The sequence below is a fragment of the Vanellus vanellus genome (assembly GCF_965231255.1).
Source record: "Vanellus vanellus genome assembly, chromosome: 3".
In the NCBI taxonomy this organism is placed as follows: domain Eukaryota; kingdom Metazoa; phylum Chordata; class Aves; order Charadriiformes; family Charadriidae; genus Vanellus; species Vanellus vanellus.
Window position 1 is genome coordinate 30,069,300 of NC_138907.1, and position 23,407 is coordinate 30,092,706.

At 38.0% G+C, this 23,407-nt stretch overlaps 1 protein-coding gene across 1 annotated transcript in view; it reads right to left on the reverse strand.

The window, feature by feature from the left end:
* Positions 1-23,407, reverse strand: part of THADA (THADA armadillo repeat containing) — a gene marked incomplete at its 5' end in the record, with an annotated part of 163,830 nt that overhangs the window by 42,437 nt on the left and 97,986 nt on the right. Inside the window, 2 exons of the mRNA XM_082480800.1 lie at positions 6,860-6,945; positions 21,418-21,533. Of these exons, the coding sequence (XP_082336926.1) occupies positions 6,860-6,945; positions 21,418-21,533 (202 nt within the window). The remainder of the gene's footprint in view (positions 1-6,859; positions 6,946-21,417; positions 21,534-23,407) is intronic.

The following is a 23,407-nucleotide window of genomic DNA, read 5'->3' on the forward strand; positions in this document are numbered from 1 at the left end:
GAGAAGGACAACGAAGCTGGTGAGGGGTCTGGAGCATGTGTCTTATGAGGAACGGCTGAGGGAACTGGGGTTGTTTAGCCTGGAGAAAAGGAGGCTGAGGGGAGACCCTATCATGCTCTACAACTACATGAAAGGAGGTTGTAGCGAGGTGGGAGTCGGTCTCTTCTCCCAAGTAACAAGCGATAGGACAAGAGGAAATGGCTTCAAGTTGCACCAGGGAAGGTTTAGATTGGATATTAGGAAAAATTTCTTCACAGAAAGGGTCATCAAACATTGGAACAGGCTGCCCAGGGAAGTGGCTGATTCACCATCCCTGGAGGTATTTAGAAGACGGGTAGACGTGGTGCTTAGGGACATGGTTTAGTGGTGGTTTTGGCAGTGTTAGGCTGATGGTTGGACTCAATGATCTTAAGGGTCCCTTCCAACCTAGACAGTTCTAGGATTCTATGAACCCATTGAATTTGGTATAGTATAAGTGAAAGTTTTCAAAGGAAAAAGAAAGGGGAAAAGAAAAAAGCATTAGATTTAGACGCTGAGACTGCTATTTTTCTTACAGCTTCTCTCTGGCACAGCATTCAGTTTCCCATGTTTTTTTGCATTCATAGAAAACCATAAAATCAAATGGAGACAGTGCAAGTCAGTGAGTGGTACATGCTGGAATCTAAAGAGAACCTGAAACAAGATTTCAGAAGGATAAGCAGTCTCCGTCTTCACATGGGGACAGACTTTTAACTGCAAACATTAACAAACATGATCAACTCCACCCTTTGCTAGTGTCACTTATTTCTTGTAACACCTTTCCGTATTCCGTGTTCAACACAGCATTCCAGCAATATCATGCTCTACCCTCCACAACCCTCCTCCTTTCACTGTGACCCCACCATCTTCCTGAAAACACTTCTACTTTCCTCCTCCCATGTCTGTGCCACAAGTTCTGCCTCTGACATTTCCTTGACCGCCTGCTGGTGTTGCACACCTCCACCTCCTTCCTCCCAACATTTATTCCTTTCAGCCTCTGTCCATTTGTTTTGTCTTTCTGTCTCACACTCACTTTTGCGCTGTCTTTGGGCCACCTTAACATAGCATGTCCCTCACTTGATCTTCCTCTGGCATTTTACTGTCTGTGCAACTCCCAGTCACCCTGTGTCTCTTGGACCTCCAACAATCCCATCCTCAACTTCTTAATTCTCCTGTCCGCATTGAATTAGAATATTGGGTACCCAACTACACTTCCTTTTGACTTGTCTAATTTAATGTCCATCACCATGTTGATGATCGTATAAATACGTTTTAAATCTTTACCTTCCTTGAGTCAAAATACCAGCATTGACCAAGTGCCATAGTCAATATACCAGCACACAAAGTTTATATGAATTTCGACATAACAAACAAAAATTGCTTTCAATTTTTTCAGATGGAAATTCTCAAGTTTAAGCTAATTAGACCAAATAACCAAAACATGCATTAACAAGCTGCCAGAATTTTTGTTCAAATAACTGTTTGGCCACAATCCTTAGGGATCGAGGTGAAGAAATTAAAGTACAGCTAAAATAAAAACTGATAATGTTTAAATGGTAAAAAATTGAAGAACTAGGTTGGTTAAGTTAGCCTGCAGAAAAAACTTATTTTAGTTACCATTTAGCTTCTTTTCAAAATAAGAAAGAGTAAGAAGTACAATACAGGAAAAAAGGGGGCACAGCCTTCAAATGCTACTTAAAAGTCCTACAAATCATATCATTCAGGCAAAACATTTAAGAGATTCCTACTTTAAAAAGGACTTGTACTTTCATTGCAAAGCATCTAGAAGTTCAATAACGCATACTATTTCTACCAATACATTTTTTAACTTCTAATTAAAAAGGAAAAATATAACTAAGAGAATGGTATTTCCAATATATATTATTCAAAACACAGTATTTTGTTATTTTTGAGAGTAGAAAAGAGGGCAAAACCAGCACACATTTGTAATAATTGCCCACTTTTCTGATCTCATACACACATGTGCGATGCACAGTATTTTTTTGCAATTGTTTCTGTTGTTCATAAGCAGAATTTAAGAATCTTAACCAAGCTACATCTACAAAAGGTTTAGCTGTTTGGAAAATATTAAGAAAATGGAAGTCTGTTTTTGCAAAACTCAAGGAGAGAATATATTAGTGAGAGCAGAATACTGGCTGCTCCATTTTGATATCAAAACAGTCTATATATGAACAGGATTAATTATGTAAACGCTGAGTAACTGTTCCCACTGACGACAACAACAGTGGAGTTTGGTTAATCTCAAGAACTTTTATAAATTCTTCCACCTCAAATGTAGAAAGCAAAAATGCACGGTTAGACTTCAAGTGGCAGCTTCTCCTAAATCACAGATTCATCCTATTTGACATCCTGTTTAAATGTTTTCTCTCTCATCAAACTTGAATTTTGAAGACACTATACTCAATAATAGGCCAAACCAGCCTAGAGATTGACAGCATATATATAGGATAAAAGAACAACTCAGAAGGATTATCTTTAGCAATTTTTTCTTTCATCTTTTCCCTGACTTCTGTTCTACATCCTATTTCACTTATGTTCATGGGCTTTATGGACTCAACACAACACTTTGACAAGTGCCTTTTTTTTTGGACACAACCCTGGGTAAAATACGCTATTATTATTCAAGTATATTTTAGCAAGTTGCATCAATTTATCAGAAAACTGTTCCGAGATGTGAGCAAGAAAGAAAATGTGACCACTTTGTAGAGAGACAGAGCATCCCAGATCTGAGCTTTCACTGCAATACACCACTCTGGCTCCTGTGTTACCAGCACTGCAGGATCACAGTAATACTCATCTTACTGTTTAGATTCAGACAGCAATTTCCAGAAGAAGATCTGAGAGCAGAAATGTATGACAGGTCCTATCAAAAGTCCACACACTCAGCAGAGGAATTTTATCCACTGAAACACCACATCACAGCGTAGCCTGACGGTAGTCTGGTACTGTGTCTCTTGCAAAGCTCATTTCCGAGTGCAGAGAAAAGTGAGTAACCTCAGACACACTCATGGATCTCCCCTGGACTCAGAGGCATTTTCCCCCACCAAATATGCCTACAAGTGTTATTTGCTTCTTCCAGTAATGTTTGAAGTGTGAAGTTTGGGAACTTCCCCCTATTTCTACACCACCCGCTCTGGTGCTGGTTTACTTCTGGAGGAGTAACTTAACTGCTTTTTAGCAAGGTACAAGTGCCAAAAAATCCCCTGGAAGAGGACTGTATTGCACTACCCACTAGCTGAAAAGGCGTTGGACATCTGTGATTTCAACTCTATACTGTAGAGACAAAGAGGTCTGCAAGAACAAATTCACTGTATATCACTAATAATTATTAAAACTGACAGTAGACATTAGCTCATCAAATAACCCTAGATCTGGTAAGAGCGTTTGTTTGCTCGCAATAAAGGCAAAAATAGTATCTGTATTTAAATATTTTAACTTTTTCTTTAAAAAAAAAGGCTTGCTTCTGTTTTTTCTGAGTTCTAAGTACAACTGATAAATGAAAAAAAATGTTGTAAGTTTACATAGTCTTGGCATTATATATTGTCTGTGCACATCAGAAGACCCTCAGGCACATCAAGAGCTGGAAAAAATGCTCTAGATTTTGCCTATCAACTCAAGGAAAGAAAACTGTATTTTCCCAGTGACATGAATCAGGCAACACTTCCATCCAAACCAGCAAATCTGAATAACTACGGGTTTTTTTTCTGTTTGTTTTAAGATAAATAATCATCATTTGGCCAGCAATAAATTTTTAGCTGGACAAGATGCTTTTGGTATCCATTACTCCCTGCCTTCCTTATCCAACATTTTAAATTGTTTTGAATTTGTGAAGTAAATTCCCTAAGGGCTGTCCTGCACTTTAAGAGACAGATTTTATTAATTGAAGACAACAAATCACTTACAGAAAATAATCGTAATGTAGGAAAGGCCTAGGCAGGGTTGTACTCTGAAAATCTCTTTGTAATTGTAGCCCTTTTAGACAGGCATAATCAATTAGAAGTGGTCTGATTTTAACCAGTTGCAGGCTCATTACATTGCATTCCTGTTTCTGTTGATGAAAATCAGTTTCAGCCCGTGGCCTGGAACTCATATACAGCACTTCCTGGGGCCTCTTAGATAAACACATCTAGAAACAGTTTTATTTGGATTTGTCCTTCACCCTTTATTCATTGAAATGACTTTACAAATCAAGATTAAAACAGGCAAAAATTGGCTCATAACCAGAGATACACATATATGAATAAGATATTTAACCTCAGAAAAGTATAAAGCTTCAGTTAATAATTATTCCTTACAGAACATTTAAATATGAGACTCAAAACATTCATTTTTAACTGCTGAGTTTAGTCTTTCTCTTACTCTGTCATGGGACACTCAGGTTATATTGAATACAAACATATTACTCCCCCATTTCAGAAGAGCTTCTGCCTGTGATATATAAAATTGTCCCTAATGGACCTTCAAGTTTTCAAATCGTATTTCCAGTCTAAGTTTCTACTCTCTGTAGATATTGCCTGCACTACATAATTTTAAACCTAGATAGGAATGAAACTTTTAACCAAGACAATACTGATGAACTATCCCTGAGCAGAGAGAGTCTGCAAAAATAATTGCTTTCCTTCTACAGAAATTGTACCTTACAGCACCCAGGTTTGGAACAGTCCACATGAGCTATGAAAAATAATGAATCCAGTACAGTTAGTAATCCAGCCACAGCACGGTGCAGTCCCTCAGGCTTAAAGGGCTATTGACAAGTCAGGGGCATTAAAAAAAAAAAAAAAAAAAAAAAAGAAAGAAAAGAGGGGAGTTTCCTAGTTTGGAGAGGTCAATAAAAGCCTTTGCAAATGTGCAGGAATTGTTTAAAAACCAGAACAGACAAAAACCCCAAAGATAACTGAAATAGGAAAATAGGAAAGGGACTGATAACAGAAATGTAACACCCACTAAGTAAGCACATGAGAAGCCCTCACCTGGAATACTGGCTGTTCCTTCATAAAAGAAAATACAAAAATAGAGTTGAAGGGTGAGTGATGAGAATAATCAGAAGCAGAGGAAAAAAACTTCATATGAAGAGAATACAGAAAGAATTGGACAATTCATACTACAAAGGAGATGAACAGAGGCAGACGATCATGATTAAAAAAGTGCAAAAATTAGTAGTCCAAAGAGGATCTACCTTTAAAAAAGGAGTATCCAAATTAAAAAGAAAGGTGATGAGCCCAAATATGGCTGAATTGGGCTGTGGGGGTTGTTTTTGTTTATTTTGTAGATGTGATACACAGCTAGACTTTTTAATGTATTTCAAAGGAATTGGTTAACTAAGGCCAACGGCATATCAGGATTTAAGAAACTTTGCTTTGTAGAAATAATGAAAATAAGTAAATATATACCATAACATGAGAATTACTGATGGTAGATATAGCTTACCCAAAACAAACATTAAAGAGCCAGGAAAAAACTTATCCCTAGAGACATGCTATATTGAAACTGCTTTATATAGGGTGATGCATTGCTCCCTATAAAGCATGCAGCCCACACCTAATCACAAACAGTGGTCAGTACCCACCAGAACGAGACCTATGGTGCAACATCATCTGGAAATTTCATTTAGCGGAAAGTACATCTTGATATCTGGGACCCATGAGAGAGGAATGACTCTTCAGAGGACATGAAAGACCCATCTCCTGGAGTCCCTGACAACCATAACTGTGTTCCTCTGGTATAGTGGAACCCACCCATCACGTATTTTCTATATGTCTACGCTTCTGTTATAAGGGCTAGATTCTGCATCAGCCTATCTGAAGAAGTTCATGTCAGGCATGTTCATCACCAACTCATTTTGGTGACAACTATCAACTGTGCATTCACAAGAAATCACACAAGTAGCAATTATGGAATTAAAATGGAACTACTTCTGCCAAAGGAAAAAAGCAAAAGGAATTGGTTTTAAAATTAAGAACAGCTCCCAAAACAAGACTATCTGAAATAAAGAATGGTTCCCATAACTTAAATGCAGTGTTAAGATGAGTCATTAAGAATTCTAATGAAATGAAAGAACTATTCTTTAATTGCCTTCCTGGACTGACAAGGTAATTTATTACTCACTTGTTCACAAGAAATGAACAAAACAGGCCCACAAGGAAGCTAGTTACGACTGACCGAAAGCTGCCTATGCACAGTCACACTTGAAAGGGTATCTCTTCCTCCATACCTTTGTTTTCCTTATTGTTTACACTATGTTTTGTATTGTTGCAAACAACACTGTATTATTAAAGCCAATGATGGTTCTGACTGGTCCTTCAAAAATTTCACAGCGATTAAGAATCGATATAAAAGAAGAAGTTTAAAGAAGCTCTCAGAGTCGTTTCTTATAAAGCTTCTAGACATGAGAAAAGTTTCTGAAACACTTTCAGGCATCTCATGAGGGAACATCTCTGTGACCTTCAGGAAAGGTTAAAGTAGCAATATTCTGGGGTTTGGATTCTGTGTGTGTTTACAACCTTGGATCAGAAAAACTTTTTGGAACACTGGAGGGCATCTTTTTTGTTGTTACACAGTTCTAGGACTAGGAATACTGCAAGATCATCGCTTCAATCTTTGACATGGAGCCATACCTCATTCTTCTCATCAACAATCCTCAGGACTAGTTCTACAGAAAGCAGAATAAAGGCCCCTTTTACACAAAGCAGCTAAAGGACTCCAGCATTCAGCAGATACCATGAGTACAAGTAGCATATTATTATTTCTCCAGATTTAACAGAGCTCAGAAATTTCCCCACAGGTATTCCATACGATTTACAGAACAGTACATTTGACTTACCTTGCTTTTGAAACTTCCCCAGGTGAGTACTCAGCATCACAAGGACATCAAGATAGGCAGCTCTGGTCACCAAACAAGGATTTGGCCTAGAAAAGTCAAATTACTAAAGATTAAATCCTTATAACATCCATGCTCAGAAACAGCAGTGAAACACACCAGCTTGGTGTGTCTATTTTACTTAATGAAGATCAATTACTGATCAAATTAGACTACGTGTGCAAAATAATTAGGCCAAGTTATCTAAGTTTCACTTCCTGGTCCATTCTGACTGACAGTCTCCCTAGCAGAATGGCAACACCCTTCCTCCATCCATTCTACCAAAGTGCAGTTTATACATTTATTATTGGACGAATCCTGGCCACTAGTATGTCCCTGTTTTGTTTATAGATAATGTGTAAAACTAAGTGCATTAACAAAAAATGAGTCGTCAGGTCTTACTGTTACAGTTCATAAAAGAGAAAATTCCCCATGAAAGGTACCTACTACATCTTTTTAATGGCCATAGCTCTCTCATAAGGACCACAGAGGCATGCATGTTTTTAAAATTAGATTTTTCAGACAAGAATATTGGAGCTTTTCTGTGTATAATGCAAATTGGTAATAAGCTACTTTCTGCTCTACCTCTTCAAGTCACAAGTGATAGACATTTTCTCTCCAATTAGAAAAGTAAAATTAGGTTAACTTCATTTTTCTTTGTATTGTTATCACTGTATGTTTCGGCCAGGAAATATAACTTAATATCTGAACAAACAGGAAAACCAGTTCAAAACACAGAAATTACTCTGATGAGTCCAATGGGACTTGGACTAAACCAAAAACTTTTAGAATCAAGCAGCACAAGCTTAAAGCATGACTAATTCTGTTCAGTATTTCGTTTTTATTTTATCTGGCATTTTCTTTGTATGCTTATCTTGACATTTGAAACTCTTTCCAAAAATTGTTAATTAAAAATGTTCCAACAAACATTCTCAACTCTGTAACATCTTTAAAATTCAAGAAAAAAACTTTTTCCAATGAGATATGTGATCATGACATAAAAATGAGAGGTCTGAGGTTCTTCTGTAGAAGTTTGGCAGCTGTATCTGCCTATGGAGAGTTAGCCTATGATCTTGTTAAAAAAGACAACTTTTACCAGAAACACTCCTCTCATCTTCAGTAATAAACTCTGTAATAAGCCTAAATTACTTATGCTTTCTTTTATGGCCTACAATAGTAGGCATCCATGTAACACATAGCAGACTACACGCTACCTGGATCTCTCTTTTGAAAAGTTTTTTCTCCTTTTGCATAAACAGAGACTTTTCAGACACTCTTACTAGTGAAGCAGTCATGAACCTCCCAAAACTTCTCCATGCTTGCCTCTTACCGCTTACCTTAAAGCATGAGCGCTAAATGCCTGCCCAAACAGAAGATGCACATCAATAAGAACTGATGCCATGAAAAGCCAAAGCAATTTTAATATGGCCTATTTTTGAAAAGCTGTATAAGGAAGACTTAGTTTCTATCCACCCTAACTAAGCGCACCTCTCTCTTATCTCGGGCATCCAGTTGTTGCTCAAGTTGTTTTTCACAAATCTGTGTGAAAACACCACCAAGAAATACTCACAGTGTTAGCAGCTCAACCCACACGAAAACAGAATGACAGATCAGTCAAACGCTTAGAAGAAAAAGAAACCGAGAGGTCTCTCACAAGTACTCATAAAATGGACGAAAGCAGTCATGACAGATTTCAATTAAGATGAGCAACATCATGGGCCTACTGCACTTCAGCTCCTTTGAAAAAGGACTCACTTACTCAGTCTTTCACTGGAAAGAAAATGTTCAACGTACAAACTGTGCCTTGGGAAAAACATGGCTGACGCAACCTTTACTGAAGAAGTGACAACAGCGATACTGACATGTTTTTTTATTCTGGTCCGGCTTTTAAGCATTTACCACTTCATTTTGAGTATGCGCATATGCATGTTTTGATTCTGAAACGAGGCTCTTCTAGCATAAAACATGCCAAACGTTTGTTCTTGGCTGGCTGCATTGCTCTGGTGATGCTAGTGAATTCTCAGCCCTATGTGCCAGACCGAGACAACAGGAAATTCAGTTTTCCAAAACCAAGAAATTTCAGTGTTGTTCAGACTGTAGCACAAAGCTCAGTCTTGAAGACAATCAAACTGTGATTTGCATAACAGACCTGACGGCCAAAAATCACATGCTGAACATTTCAAATGATGCACTGCGCAGTATTTAAGATGACCTGTTCGTGCAGAACTTCAACAATGACAGTGAGAAGAGTACAAGATGTTTCTTTTTTAACACAGATACCCAAATAAAGTGGTGTTCTCATAAACAAGTTTTGAGGAAATCTGCCTCGAAAAAAGAAAGTCACAGCAGTAGCATGGGTGAGAGCTCCAGGCATCTGGAACAGCATTCCTTTTTTTGTCCCAAACCCAAAAATTAGTTCATTTCCCTTCCAACCTGGATATTAATGGAAACAAATACATCATATGCTCACTCCAGATGATAAACCGTATGTGACTCTGAACAGCACAGAGCTAGAGATTGTTAGGATTCTCCTATCTAAGGGTATGACCACACAGAAATACAAAATGGACGTCAAAACAATGTACATACTACTACACATATATACTAATAGTGGGCTAGTGATGTCAGCGCAGAGATCCATACCTCATAGAAGTAATGCCTTGCCTACATTAGCAAGGAGGTTGGTGTAACAACAGCAGATCTGTGAAGTCAAACAGCTGGTACTGAAGACCCAATGGCCACCCTACATACCGTGCCCAGATGCATTCAAACATAATTTTCAGATCATCTTGTTGCTTTTTGTTTCTCTTTGGATACAGAGTTTATAGCCAGCCTGCTCTAGGAATCTCACTGCACTTATAAGTTTATCCCACCGTTTCTAGCATTCCTTCATGATGCTGTACTTGGAGGTTGGCTTTCCAGATGGAAATAAAAATCAGCTCACAGATGACCAATGAGCTAAATTTCACCAACAGCCAATATTGCAGAATATTTCAACACATCTGAATGAGGAGAGGTCAAAGGCTCTCTGCCGTGAGTAACATGTAAAAGGCAAGCATCATCACAGACTTGACCTGGCAGGCAGAAGGGAAGAAGACACCTGCAACCTTTAGAAGCACCGGCAAGGATCCCTACTAGATCATCATGAAACTCTTCAGAAGATACAAGGTGACTGAAAGAACACAAGTCAAAAAAGTTAAAGGAACTGAAGGTTTTACAGGATCTACAGATATTTTTTTTTAACTGCCCAAAGCTCCAGCCTAACAGTATCTTCAGTATGGGGGAAAAAAAAAAAAAAGTCTTTTTAAAAATATTTTAGGCAGGCGTGGCTGAACAGTAAACAAATCTGAAAACACAGGTGCCAGTTACCATACTGTAATTTTGACACATTATAGCAGATTTCTGGATTAGATCCTGAAAATAAAGTCTTCCAAACCTAGCCAATTTCTTATCATTAATGCTGAGCAAGTAATTGGGTAGTCAGACTTCATTGTAATTTCATTTCCAATTCTGGTATGTGAATATAAAATGAGGAAAGAGTTGAAGTCACTGGTAGGAGGAAACCTTTTGTTAGCTGTTAAGATTCCAGGGATTTTTTTCAAGATAAAAAGGTTAGTGGAACTACATCGTCCTTCTAAATTCACATGTTCCTGTTCAAATGCCTTTGAAGAGGCCCAGGTTAAGCACTTGGAGAATATTATATGACCGGAGCAACAATAAGCTATTTATTTTCAACAAGGCACCGCCTGGTAGATGAATCGGGAAGCGTACCCTTCAGGAGATATTCCCTTTCTGTAGATGTAAATCAGACTGGGCAGGTTCAGAAGCTCCACGTGCAATACTGTGCTTTGCTCCAGCTGACTTTGGCTACCTACAGTAGCGCTGGGACTGCTTTGATTTCTGTTCTGCCTTTACCGCCTTTAAGTACCACTGATTGCAGCTTAGGTCTACGTAACATGAAATCAATCCTAGACTCTCACAGTTTGGAGCTCCGCAAATATTATTTTTTAAAAGTTTGATTCACCTTTTATAGTTAAGTCATGCTGAATTTAAGGTAGTCATTGGTTTGCTTATTTTGGATGGCACATCTGATGCAAACTAAACAGGCATTTACTGAAGAAATCAGCAATACGTGGTCACAGACCTCCTGTGTACCCTGCTCACACACACAGTTTCAACTCTATCAAGAACACATGGCTTAGCTTCTAAAATTCAATTTCTCTCATATTACTGTTTATTTTAAAGAAGATCAACATTAATGAATTACAGAGCAAATTACCTCCTTTTCCAAGGGAAACAACAAGGAGCAAAGAACATGGAAAGCTCACACATTTGGCCTCAATTCTGTCAGAACACTGGGAAAAAGATTTAAACAAACTTAAATATACAACCTCTTGCTCCTCTAACCACTAAGGACTGCAGAGGCCCTTAAACATCATTTCTGCTCATTACAGAACACCATTTATAACCATTCAGATTTCTATGTATAAACGAGGATGCCAAAACACCTTTATGTAGAGCAAGTACCAAAAAGTTTTGATGCACAGCTTTCTGCAGATTCTTATTCTCTTCTCAAACCCCCAATTTTCAATGACACTGAGTCAGATGACTTAAAAAGATGACAACTATTTTGTCCTGGACCATTCCTCTTTTTCCAAAAGAGTATCACCTCACTTAGAGATGAGCAACAACAACAACAGTAACAATACATTGCATTTGTTACATAAATAAGACTGATACAAGTCACTGATTATGAAATCAAAGCTGTTGGTGTTAACGTTTGTAACATTATTGGTTATTCTAGTCAATAGAAATTTAATGTTTTCCAAAGAGGTAGCTTATTTCGCTCACATTTTTCTTCATTAGGAAACAGATGTTGCAAAACTATTAGCAGAATAAGTACATAAATATACAGCAACTTAGAATATTTACTAAACATTTAATGACGTAAAAATGAAAGCATATTTGCTCAAATTCTCAATGAGCACTTAATAAATTTCAAATGCCATCTGCCAATCATTGTCTATTAAATAAAAACCTGTAACATCTCCCTCATTTATTAGTTTAGCTGTAGGAATCTTAGTGTAGTTAGCTATCTTAGGGATATCTAAACCAAAACTTTGCTAAAAGGTCTCAGGAAAGCTCTGTGTTTTGCAGTCTCCAAGCTCTTAGAAGAGTCTGAAAGATTTCAAATCTTTCAGCCAGTGATGCTTTTGGAATACAAGCTAATCTCATTTGTCAAACTGGAATATAACTTTAAATAACTAACAAAATAGAATTTCCCCCTAATAATATGTAACATGTATATCACAGTTTTGGTCACAGTAAAATAATACATAACTACACAGGGTGTCAGCCAATACTTTTTCAGAGTAAAGTACAGTGTTTAAATGACTTTTAGCTACTTCTGATGTGCACAATCAAATTGGTTACTCTCAGCCCCAATCTTTAAAAATTGATGACAAGATTTGGCTCATGAATCAAGCTAATGTAGACCTCCAGTCAAAATTATACAACTTACAAAGCTGCCTACAAATCCCTATATTTTGTCCAAAAAGTTCACGACACACTCTTAAGCATCAGGGTAAAGAAACCAGCGCTGGCAAGATTACAAAGGCAACTCTTTCAAAGGACAATTCATAGCTGCGAACAAGAGGAGAATCGTCCTCATGACTTGCATGACTGTTTTTATTTCAATTTCCAAAGTGACCAATTAATTAAATGAACTGCGTACTCCTTCTCTGGGCTTTAATGAAAAAGTGACTCTTACTGTAATGCTGTATATTTCTGAAGCCTTTGGAAAGGCTGAAAAAGCCTAAAATTCCTGGAAGGAAGACTTTTTCATAGGATTAAACTTATCAATAGTACTTTAGGAAGAGCCCTGTATCAAAAGAAAAAGAAAACCTGTAATAGCTAAACACCACCCCATTCTTCTATTTAAATAACATGTAATTGTCAAAAAAACAACCCCTCAGCAACACCTATGAAATTCAGTATTTTAGATGGAAGAAAATAAATCAGCCTGTTGGTGTTGAATTCAGACCCTGAATTCTCCTCCTTTCTAGCCACCGATATTAAGTACAGTTTTTGCTTCCAACAGATAAACCGAATTGTTTCCTAAACATCATATCCTACACAGGATATATCTACACAGCATATATAATACAGAGGATGCCACTGCAAAAATATTCTTGTATTTCTGAACCTTAAAAACATTTCTGATGAGTCAACATTTTGCATACAATCGAGGCTGAAATTTGACCTTTAGCTCTAGGATAAATGCAGGGAAGAATCTGGGCTAAGTCCAACATGTCCTAATGCCAGCTGGTGCTTGGGGACAGGGTCTGTGCAACCTCCTATTCTGAGTTTCCCAGTCTGCCTTTGTATTCCATAATCTCAGCTCTTCAGGCTGGCACCCTGGCAACTATATTTTAGGTTTACAGTCTATCTTTCCCTACCTATCAGCTTCCAGCTTACTCCTTCCTGAAGAATAGCAAATCTTTGCAAAGTATTCTTTCTTCTGATGGCCAGATTCTTCTGATACATGACCTGCAATTGTATCTGCTAAAACATCATCTAAATGCACCAAGAAGTGCATCTTCTGTGATGTTTGAGTCTTGATACATAATCCTTAGGGGGCTATCCATAGGGAGTTTTATCCTTGGAGCGTTGCTGATGAACCAGGCCAAGCTGGCCTTGTACCGACCACATTTTACCTGCAGAGAGATCTGGAAAATGATTGTTTGTCACTCATGGAAGTGACAAAGCTTATGGAAATCACACCTGCACATACAATGAGCAGCCGATTAAAAGATTAAATCTCCCACTGTTTTGGTTATTAGCTTTCAAATTCTGCAGTATTCTAAAGACTGAGGGGTTTGGGGGTATATTTGTTTAGAAGGCAGCCTTCATATTTTAATGTTTTCTCTCAGAGCCCACTTCTGTAGCACTGAATCAACATGCACGGCCTTCCTCGTGTCTTTTTGAAGAGACATTAATAATGGATTTAATTATTAAACTTTGTCCATAGCATTTTTAACCATGTAATTCAAAACCAGCACATCAGTGAACGTCACGGCCAACAGACCTACATTTAATGGAAAATATTTAAAAAAAAATAATAATGAAGCCTAACTACCAAGTAATCCTTGCTGAGTTCCTGGAAGCGCAGGAACACCCGCACAGAAATACAAACACCTAGTAACAGCGGATCTGCTTGCCTACTTGGTGCTGTTGAGATCTTCTTGGAGTAATTACCATGTGCACAGTCCCCCTGACTTGCCTATTCTATAAGACCAGCTCATCCTGCGTTATAGCAACCATTTTCTCCATAGGGAAGGTTGCTGGTCTGGTGATTTAAGTTTTTCTTCCACCACCAAAGCCGGACTATTATGTTGCTGTTAGTTTCCCTGGTAAAGGCAGAGAATTTATTGCTTCAAAAAGAAGCTACACAAATTATTTTTTCATTGTGATACCACCAAAAGCATCCTGAGTTTCAGCTACTAAGAAAAATTAATTTGTGCTCTGGCTGTCCTTGTGAATGATACTGAAAGGATGTGTTTTGTTGGTGTTCTTTTTAGCATACCGGATTCATAAAATAATCCTATCTGTTGTCTTTTTTGTTCTCTTAATGAGAACCACATGTGAACCCTTAGCAGCAACCTAAAAAACTGAAGAGGTCAAACTAATCCCATGTGCAAATTTAATGAATTTTACACAATTAACATCAGGGGTTTTGCCTATAAAGAGGCAAGCTACTAAAAATCTTCTGTTTATTTATTGGAAAGCATTTTCAGATATGAGTGAGGATTAACGTCCAAAACCTGCAATTGTACATGGTTTGTGCATACTCTGTTGCACTCATGGAGGGAACACATCTTAAAAAACCTTACTTAATTCTTAGTATTCCCTGAATGTTCATATTTAAGTTGGAAGTATAACTGCGAACCAAAGAATGTCTTATCCCATGCAAAGCACATCTTAAACTTCAGTCCGAAGTTTAAATACTCTACTGAAACCCAAAGCAAGTGTTCCAAACCAAGCAATCACCAACTGCCTAAATAAACAATTTGTATTTGCATTAAGGATACTGTTATCAAAACTGGTGAAAGACTGGACTTAGAGCAGCACAGAAACCAGAATTACCCTGCTAAAAAGCACGTAAGATTTAAATGAATGCCTCCAAGAATACATTTATGAACAATGACGTAACTGTTATGACTCTGCTCTCAAAAGCAAAGATGAACCAGGCTAAATTAGGCTCATGGGTCAGTAAGCTCAGCTTAATAAATTACCACTGTGCACCTGATGTGCAGTAACTGTTCATGCTGGTATGCTTTGCTTTCTGCTGGAACAGGACAAAAAAAAAAATAAATCCCTTGATGTTTTGTGTGTGTAAGAGCACACACATGACTTATTGCTCTAGCCCAGCTGACAGAAAGTTAACTTTTCAATTTGAAACCCAGTAAACAGACTTCCATAGAGCCAGGCTCAGTGATTAAAACTATCTTAAATTTTTGAACATGGCGGTATAATGCATACAGACTGCTAACGAACAAAGGCAATTAACTGCACTTCTCAATGTGCAGGTTTTAAAGACAGAAATGGAAAAGTTAAAAAAACAGGAAGATGCCAAAGTCGGACATGGCCACAGAAGGACAAGAAGGTTCATCCTGATGCAGTGAAAGAGGCAAGGGAACTATCTGAAGAGAACGACCACTCTGCCAAGGAGGATGACCTTACATTCTCCTTAGTTGTTGCCTCCTTGCTGTTTTGAAAGTACAAAAAAGCCCCTTCCAGCTCCCAAATAATGCCCCCTTTCCAGAAATCCAACAGAGGCTGCTTGCAAAGCTGCAGAAAGTTCATGTGCATCTTCCACTTGTATCTAGACAGGCCCGCATGTGCCTCTGGGAACTTCCACACAGCCACCATAAAGAACACAAAACACTGTTTTGTCTTTAATAGCCTGCTCACCGGAAATTACAGCTGTCTCTCCTAAGCAGCAATGAGAAGAATAAGGGCATACTTAGATTACACTCTTTGAGCAACTTTCACGATGTCCTGAAACCACAGTGATGCCACATTCCTGCTTTCCACACAGATGGCCCAAATGCACCTCACTTGAAGTTCCTTCTAGGAAGAACCTATGACTGGTTGGCTGCCCGCTGTCACTCGCATAGCGCTGCCAAAAGCAGAGGGGGGAAACGGGACACACTTGACAGAGTGCTATCGCCTTTGTGAGTTAGCGTACTCTGTAGCGTTATAAAATGCCGGTGAGTTTTTCCTCATTCAAAGCAGTTACAGCTGGATCATCCTAGAGTCAGCCTGGAGAAAACTGAGCAGCAAGTATCGCAGTGGACAGTGAATCTGGTTTTCAGCCTAAGCCTGGAATAACTTTTGCATGTATTTGTTGTGTGAGCTTGAATCCTGTACCCCTACCTCAGGATCCATTTGTATGTTTAACAGTCCCACCCACAAAGCAGAGAGCTAAGCAGCAGCACCCCAGAGCACGGGATATTTGGGTAATAAAGCTAAGTGCACACACCGCAGGCTGTCCATTCCAGGCCAACTAGTGACTCTTTGCAAAAGGCAAAGCCAGTTGGTTTTATACAAAGCTGTTCCACACAAGTTAGTTTCAAGAAAGCGGGCTTCTTAGAAGTAAACTTTCCCAGTGCAGACAAGCTCTCAGCTAAGAAATGGCACATGGCTAGAGGTTAGCGCAGTATGTTATTTGACTTCTGGCAGAACCTCAAAGACTTTTCCCCCTCCTGTGGTCTCCAGTAAGAAGGCAGGTGGAAAAAAAAAAAAAAAAATCAAACTAAAAGCACTGGAAGACAGCATCCTACAGCAAAGCTGTGCAATGACATGATTTCACAAATTTTCCAATACCAATACTTTGCCATGCCAAAAGCTACAAATGAAACAAGAGAGATATTTCCGGGACTTCCGTACAACAAATTACCAGCTCCAAAGGCTGCTCTTTTAGCTTTCTGTATTTATGAAGCAGAAGGCATCTAGATTTAGTCTTGTAACTCCTTGGTATACAGTCGAGCTAAAAAATACTTTTTTTTTTTTTTTTAGTTTCATATGAAAGAGCTTTGAACTCTTTCAAAGGCTTAGCTTGATATGTTGATTGTTTTTTTAAAGCTTTCACCAGACTAATTTCCATCATTTTATTCCATCACCTCAGTTCTACAACAAAGCAAATTTTATGTATTTTTTAATTTCTGTTCTCCCTGCATCTTCCATACTTTTAAAAAACGCAATAAAGTAACACTGATTTGGGGTTGGGGGGAAGCAATAACATTGCTAAATCACTTTAGACTAACAAACAAGTGTATTCTAAAACAAAATAAGAACCACCAAACAAAGTATAAACCTGCAAGTGAAAAGTTTCAAACATCACCTTCAGAAGCAGATGGAAGGCAGGTCTCATTCACCAAAACATCAAAAATGGAAATACTACTTTTGAATACTCAAAAAAGTTAGTATTTTAACGATGTCAAAAAAAAAAAAAAGCAAGGAAGTTGGAGGAAAGGGTTTTTTTCTTCTTATATTTTAATATACGCTATAAAGGAGAAAAAGCAACCATGTCCCATTAACACGAGAAGCCCGCCTTCACAACAGACAGAAAAAAACAGTTGAAAAAGTGAATGTTTTATGAAATTCAGTTTGGGGAATGTAAACCATTATTTTATTCTCTAAAGCAAAATCGGGGGGGGGGGGGGGGGGGGGGGGGGGGGAGTGGAGGAGGGAGAAGAGATTAGTATATTACAGGGAATGTGCAACAGTTTATTGAGTTATTCTACACCGGTACCTTCTGATGAAAGGAAATGACATTCTGGCCCTGAAAAGATGAAAAAAAAAAAACAAACCAACCAAACAAAAAACATCACCCAGTTCAGCAAACAGCTGAAGAACAATAATCTTTCCTCCAGATTTATATATGTGACAATTAAGCCTCATTTTTAGAACTACTTATGCAATCCAGAATTTTGTAATTTAAGTTTCTCAGAGTTTGTTCCATAGTACAAAGGAAGTACGTAGTTGAAAGAACACCAGCAAGAACTTTACAGAACTAGCTCAGAAATATGAATGAAGACTGATGTTTGGAAATAATTCCCGATTTCCCAAATTCACCAACCATTTTCCTGTTATTTTAATTTTTTTACTCATTTAAGATTAATAGTGAGTGCCTCTAATACTCTCTTTTCAAACAATCACTGCACTACAGTATTGGTGACATGCCAAGTTATCTCCTTATGAAAAAGGCAGAAGAAACAGATGGAGGTTCATTAATTTTGCTCTGGGGTATTCACTCCCTTTGCCTGAACAGGAACAAGGTAAGAATGACTGTAACGTGGACTGAAGGTCCAGCCAGCCACCACCCAGCAGCAGATGCCTACTGAGAAGTCTAGCAACAGGCAACAAATGAAGGGCTGGTTTCCAGATACGCTCTCCCAACATCCAGAAAACTGCACAGACGGACTTACTGAGTTTCACAACTCAGTTACCAAGCAACCTCCCAAAACTTTAAAACAAGAAAAAGAGAAAACAACAACAAAACCCCCAAAATCCACTGTTCATCACAGAACAGTTGTTCAGCTCCACACAGCCAAATATAAATGGCAAAGCTGCACACTGAACATGGGAGACAAAAACTACCAGAAAATACCATCTACTTCAGCATCTTTGGTTGTTTGGGTTGTTTGTTGGGGTTTGGTTTTGTTTGTTTTGTTTTTAAATCACACCACACTCACACTGAACACATTTATCACAAGCTGAAAGTTAAGAGGCAAGCAAATATTTTCAGCTTTAACATTTATCGTAGTCTTAAGTTTAAAACGGATTTGGAAGTAAATTTGGTTACCAAACATTTCACAGATATTTTACTTGCCTTTTTTTAACTTTAAAAAAAAAAAAAGTAAAGAAAGAGAAAAGAAAGCACACCTTAGCTCACAGTGTGTCTAAGGACGTATGGCTGTATTGGCTCAAAGAGAATGGCAATATATATTAGAAATTTTTAAAAAGGAGTTTCTGTCTGTAAAAAAAACAATGCCTTAACTTAGTGTTGCAAACCTGTATGCTCGTAATACAAAATTTTACTATCTGGGGAGAAAGACATCTAAAATAAAACTATGCATAGTATTAACTGCATAATTGAGAATGCATGAATATGAAAAGAAGGCTACAACAAACTCACAAAATGGAAACGTGCTACTGACAGAGGACTAATATCAGCACATACAGCTGTGGCTTTTTACAGGCAAGTGAAAGAGAAAATACATCTCTTCGGGCAGATACCTATACCATGTACCAGGATTTCTTAGAGACAGCCTGCAAACATTTCTTTTCTGGAGATAATAATAATGGGAAAAAAAAAAAAAAAAAGAAAAGAAGCCAGCACTAATATGACTGATGTATTAAAAAGGCCGGTTCTGAAAAAATACTTTGAAAACATAGCATTTATTTTAAAACTTTAATGAACAGAGCCTGGCCCTTACACATGTGCTGCAGGAAAAAGAGGTTTGAATTATCTAGCACTAGTATCTTTCTACTGATTTTGGTCTCCAGCATTTGGGTTTTTTAATTTATAACAGTATCAATGGACTTTAATTAAGTAAATTACAATTCTCACTGAAAGATTTAAAAATGCTTATGCTGAGTCAAGTCAAAATATCCACCAAATCCACCATGATGTCTCCAACTGGGGCAGAGAGCAGATGCACAGAAGAAAAGCTAAAGAACAGTGACACTTGCCAAAACCCCTCAACCTTCACGGTTGCTGAAGAATTTCTTGAGCCAACTGTGATATCTACATACTTAGTAAACTTAGTGGGCTTTTCTTCCATGCCTCTGTTCAATCATTTGTTAAAAATTCAGTAAGGTTTAAAACCAACACTATCTTGTATCATGGAGTTCCATAGCTAAACTAAAATTACATGAAAACCTTCATTATTTTGTTCCTTTTAAATCTGCCACCTTCCATTGGAAGGGATGCTAATTACCCATCCCCTTTCCATGTGACTCACAGCATTAATTTTTTTTTCCGTGTCATCCTCAGTTGTCCCTTTTCCAAGCTAAAAAAATCCCAGCCTATTTAGTCATTCTCCATCTATAAACTATTCTATACTTGCTGTCAGTCCTTCTACTGTTCCTCATTTCTACTGTATTGTCTTTGGGATTTACATAATATTCAAACATACAACACAGATTAAAACACAAACATAAGTGTGATTTCTGTTTCTTTCTGCATTCTTTTTATGATATTTGCCACCTCCCCTTCTTGGGCTCTACTAAGAATCAAGGTGATTTTTTTTTTTTTTCAAACAAAAAAATCTGCTCAGTCAACTACTCCTTTCCAGACTGCTTTATTCATGTGCATCATTTCACAACTATTTACACCAAGTTTTACCTGCTATATCATCACTCTCACTCTCTCAGGAGACCCTTCTGTAACTCTCAAAATCAATTGTATCTTGATTACCCCTGACTCAGTTAACACTGGCAGAAGACTTCCTCAACCCACTAGTCACACCCCTTCTCCAAATCACTTATGATTTTGCTTTTGCTGATCACAAAGCAACATAGGTTTTATCAAAGATCCACACCAGACTGACCTCCCTCTGCTGTGCAAACTGTACTCTGGAATATTTTACCCAGTTACTTATCTACCTAAGGACTTGTGCTCTCTGTCCGCAACTGATTCCTTTAAAGCTTCTGGTGAGAATTTTCAAAAGCAATTGATAAAATCAAGTAGATTTTAAAAAAAAAAAAAAGAAGAGGAAAAAAAAAGGAAATAAAAGAAGAGGGAAAAAAAAGGAAATAAAAGAAGAGGGAAAAAAAAAGGAAATAAAAGAAGAGGGAAAAAAAAAGGAAATAAAAGAAGAGGAAAAAAAAAGGAAATAAAAGAAGAGGAAAAAGTGTTTCTTGATTGCACTATGTAGGTTATCTGGAGATCTTTTAACAGAAACCTAAGGAAAATGTTTCCAAAACTATCTTGGATTCTTTGTGGGCAGCTAAATACTTTTGATAGTTGCAACAATTGCCATGACATTTTTCTACTACTTTTTTGTAAAGGTCAAAGTCAGAGAAAATAGTAACATAAAAACCTTGTCTATGTGGCATATTTTTCTTAGCCCAGAAGCAACATTCATCCTGAAAAAGGCTGCTTCTGTAGGCATTTTCATTCACAGGGGTTTTGTTTGTTTGTTTGTTTGTTTGTTTGTTTTTTAAATGACTGGAGTATAAATTTTAGCTGAGAATCACCTAAGAGAAAACTGAAAAATAGGTAAAGCATACTTATGCTTTTTCATCCTTGCTTTTTGAAAAAAAACAACCACCAACACCTCAATTAAAAAAATCAGCAAGCCAATAATGCATCCAAATTTTACATGTTTCCAGAGAAATAAATCTGTCCATCTTGTCAAAATAAAAAATAATTTTAAAAGTTCCATCAGCCAAGCCCTCCATATGTTAGTAATGTATGTGCATAAACATAGATATCTTGTGTTTTATCTTACCTTTTAGCCAACCACAGTTTGGTTCGTATACAGGTAATGATGTCACCCAGTCCCTGCTGAAAGTCCGAACTAACGAGTGGTTTTGATTCTAAGTATGACTGCAGCAAGTGAAAAACCTAAATAAAAATAAAAAAAAAAATTGAAACTAGAGTTTGTAGCCACTGCTTTTCTTCCAAATAACTGTGAGTTGAAAACAACCACCTGCAAAATGAACAACCATTACTCAAGGAAAAATGTGTATTCGTTTGGCATAACAACAGGGGGAATCCTTAAATCGCCTGTTCTTTAAAATTTACTCTTCATAGTAACTGAACTACAAAATATAGGAAATGCGAGAAGATGTTAACCTCTGTGAAGTGAGCAGAGGACAGCCTGATGAACACTACTCCTACTGGCCCTTGCCAACTCAAGCATCCCTCAACTTTCAACATTTCTGCGGTGCCATCTGCTCACCAGTGCCAGCACAACTGTCTGTGAAGCACGCCGGCAGCTTGGTCCACTGGATGGAGTGGGGCTGGTTGCATCGTACAAGTACAACCAAGGAGACAGGGGTGGGTCTTTAAAAGTCCACACACTGAGCAAAAAGCTTTTTAAAGGCAGCAGAGTTATCACCTATAACCACTTTGAAGTGCTGACAGAAAAGTATCTTTATTCCTGTTCCTGAGATCCTTCATTCAGGGCTCCGGTCAAACACAGAGGGCAGTTGGGTTTCACAGAGAAGGGAGATGCTCACACCTTTCCCTTCCAAGGACAGAGAAGACCGAGCTCCTGCACTGGGGCTGTGCACTCACTGCACATCTCCTCCAGAGCTTCACATAAAAGCCTAGTAGACACCTCCTAGCTACCATGAAGGAAAGAATTCAAGACACCAAAATAGAAAGCATGACCTGTAGCTTTCTGGTCAGATAGTTAACAAAGCAAATAATTTCTGGCCTTAGAGACCTTCCTCTGCTATTTAAAAACAGGTTTTTCAAATAATATTGAATATATAGACAAGAGTTAAGAAAAAATTGAGTTTAAAAACATGTAGTCATCTAGATCATAAGCACGAAAAGGAAATATTGGATAACATATGAAAGTTGATACCAGCTGCACAGTGGAGAGGGACTCTCCAAGCCCAGCCCCTGTAGCAGCCATCCTCTCTCCATGTGGGAGAGGGTGCATGGCACGCACTCCTGACACAAGTGACGATGCTCTTATCATCCCACTTAGTTTTTACCTTTCCCATTCACGTGCAAGTGAACGGGCAACACCTAGGTGAGTTCATTTCTAAATGGCAAAACATGGATACACAGTGCAGTACTGAAGCCTAACGGGAAAGACCTTGCTTGGGTTACGGAGTTTTGCACGCATGTGCTACGTGGAAGCTGGAACAGGAGGAACAGGGTGCCGACTCTCCCTCTTTCTTTAACTTGCCTTACAGCCTCCAAATTTGAAATTCTATCTGGCTACCCAGGTAAGTTACATTGACAGACACGACAGGGTTTCTATGCAAACTGAAAAAGTACATTCCCTCATTATTTATTGAAACTGGTGATGTGAAGAATTTAGGAAGCTTTAGAAGCATTATCCGACCATTTGTGAAAATACATACACCACCATTTTATATGGAAACACTCCTGTGAGAGTATTAGCACTTCATGCTTGCAAAGTGACAATTTCATGACTAATGGATCAAGCTGGGGCCTTCACTTCACTTTGGGGAAAGAAAAACCTTTATATCCAGATTTTTACATCTCAGGTCTTGGTTTCCTGCATTCCAGCTGTCACTTGCTCCCAGGGTTATATTTTTTTGTTTGTTTGCTTGTTTTGGAAACACAAGCACTGCCGCATAGCATTAACTTGACACAATTTCATCTGGGTTATTTTTTGTGAAATTATTCAAGTGGAAAAACAGCTGCAGTATTTTCAAATAAGCACGGAAAGAGAACAGAAGAGATGTTAAGAGACTATCTAATCCATACAAACACTGAGGCAGGGTTTAAACATT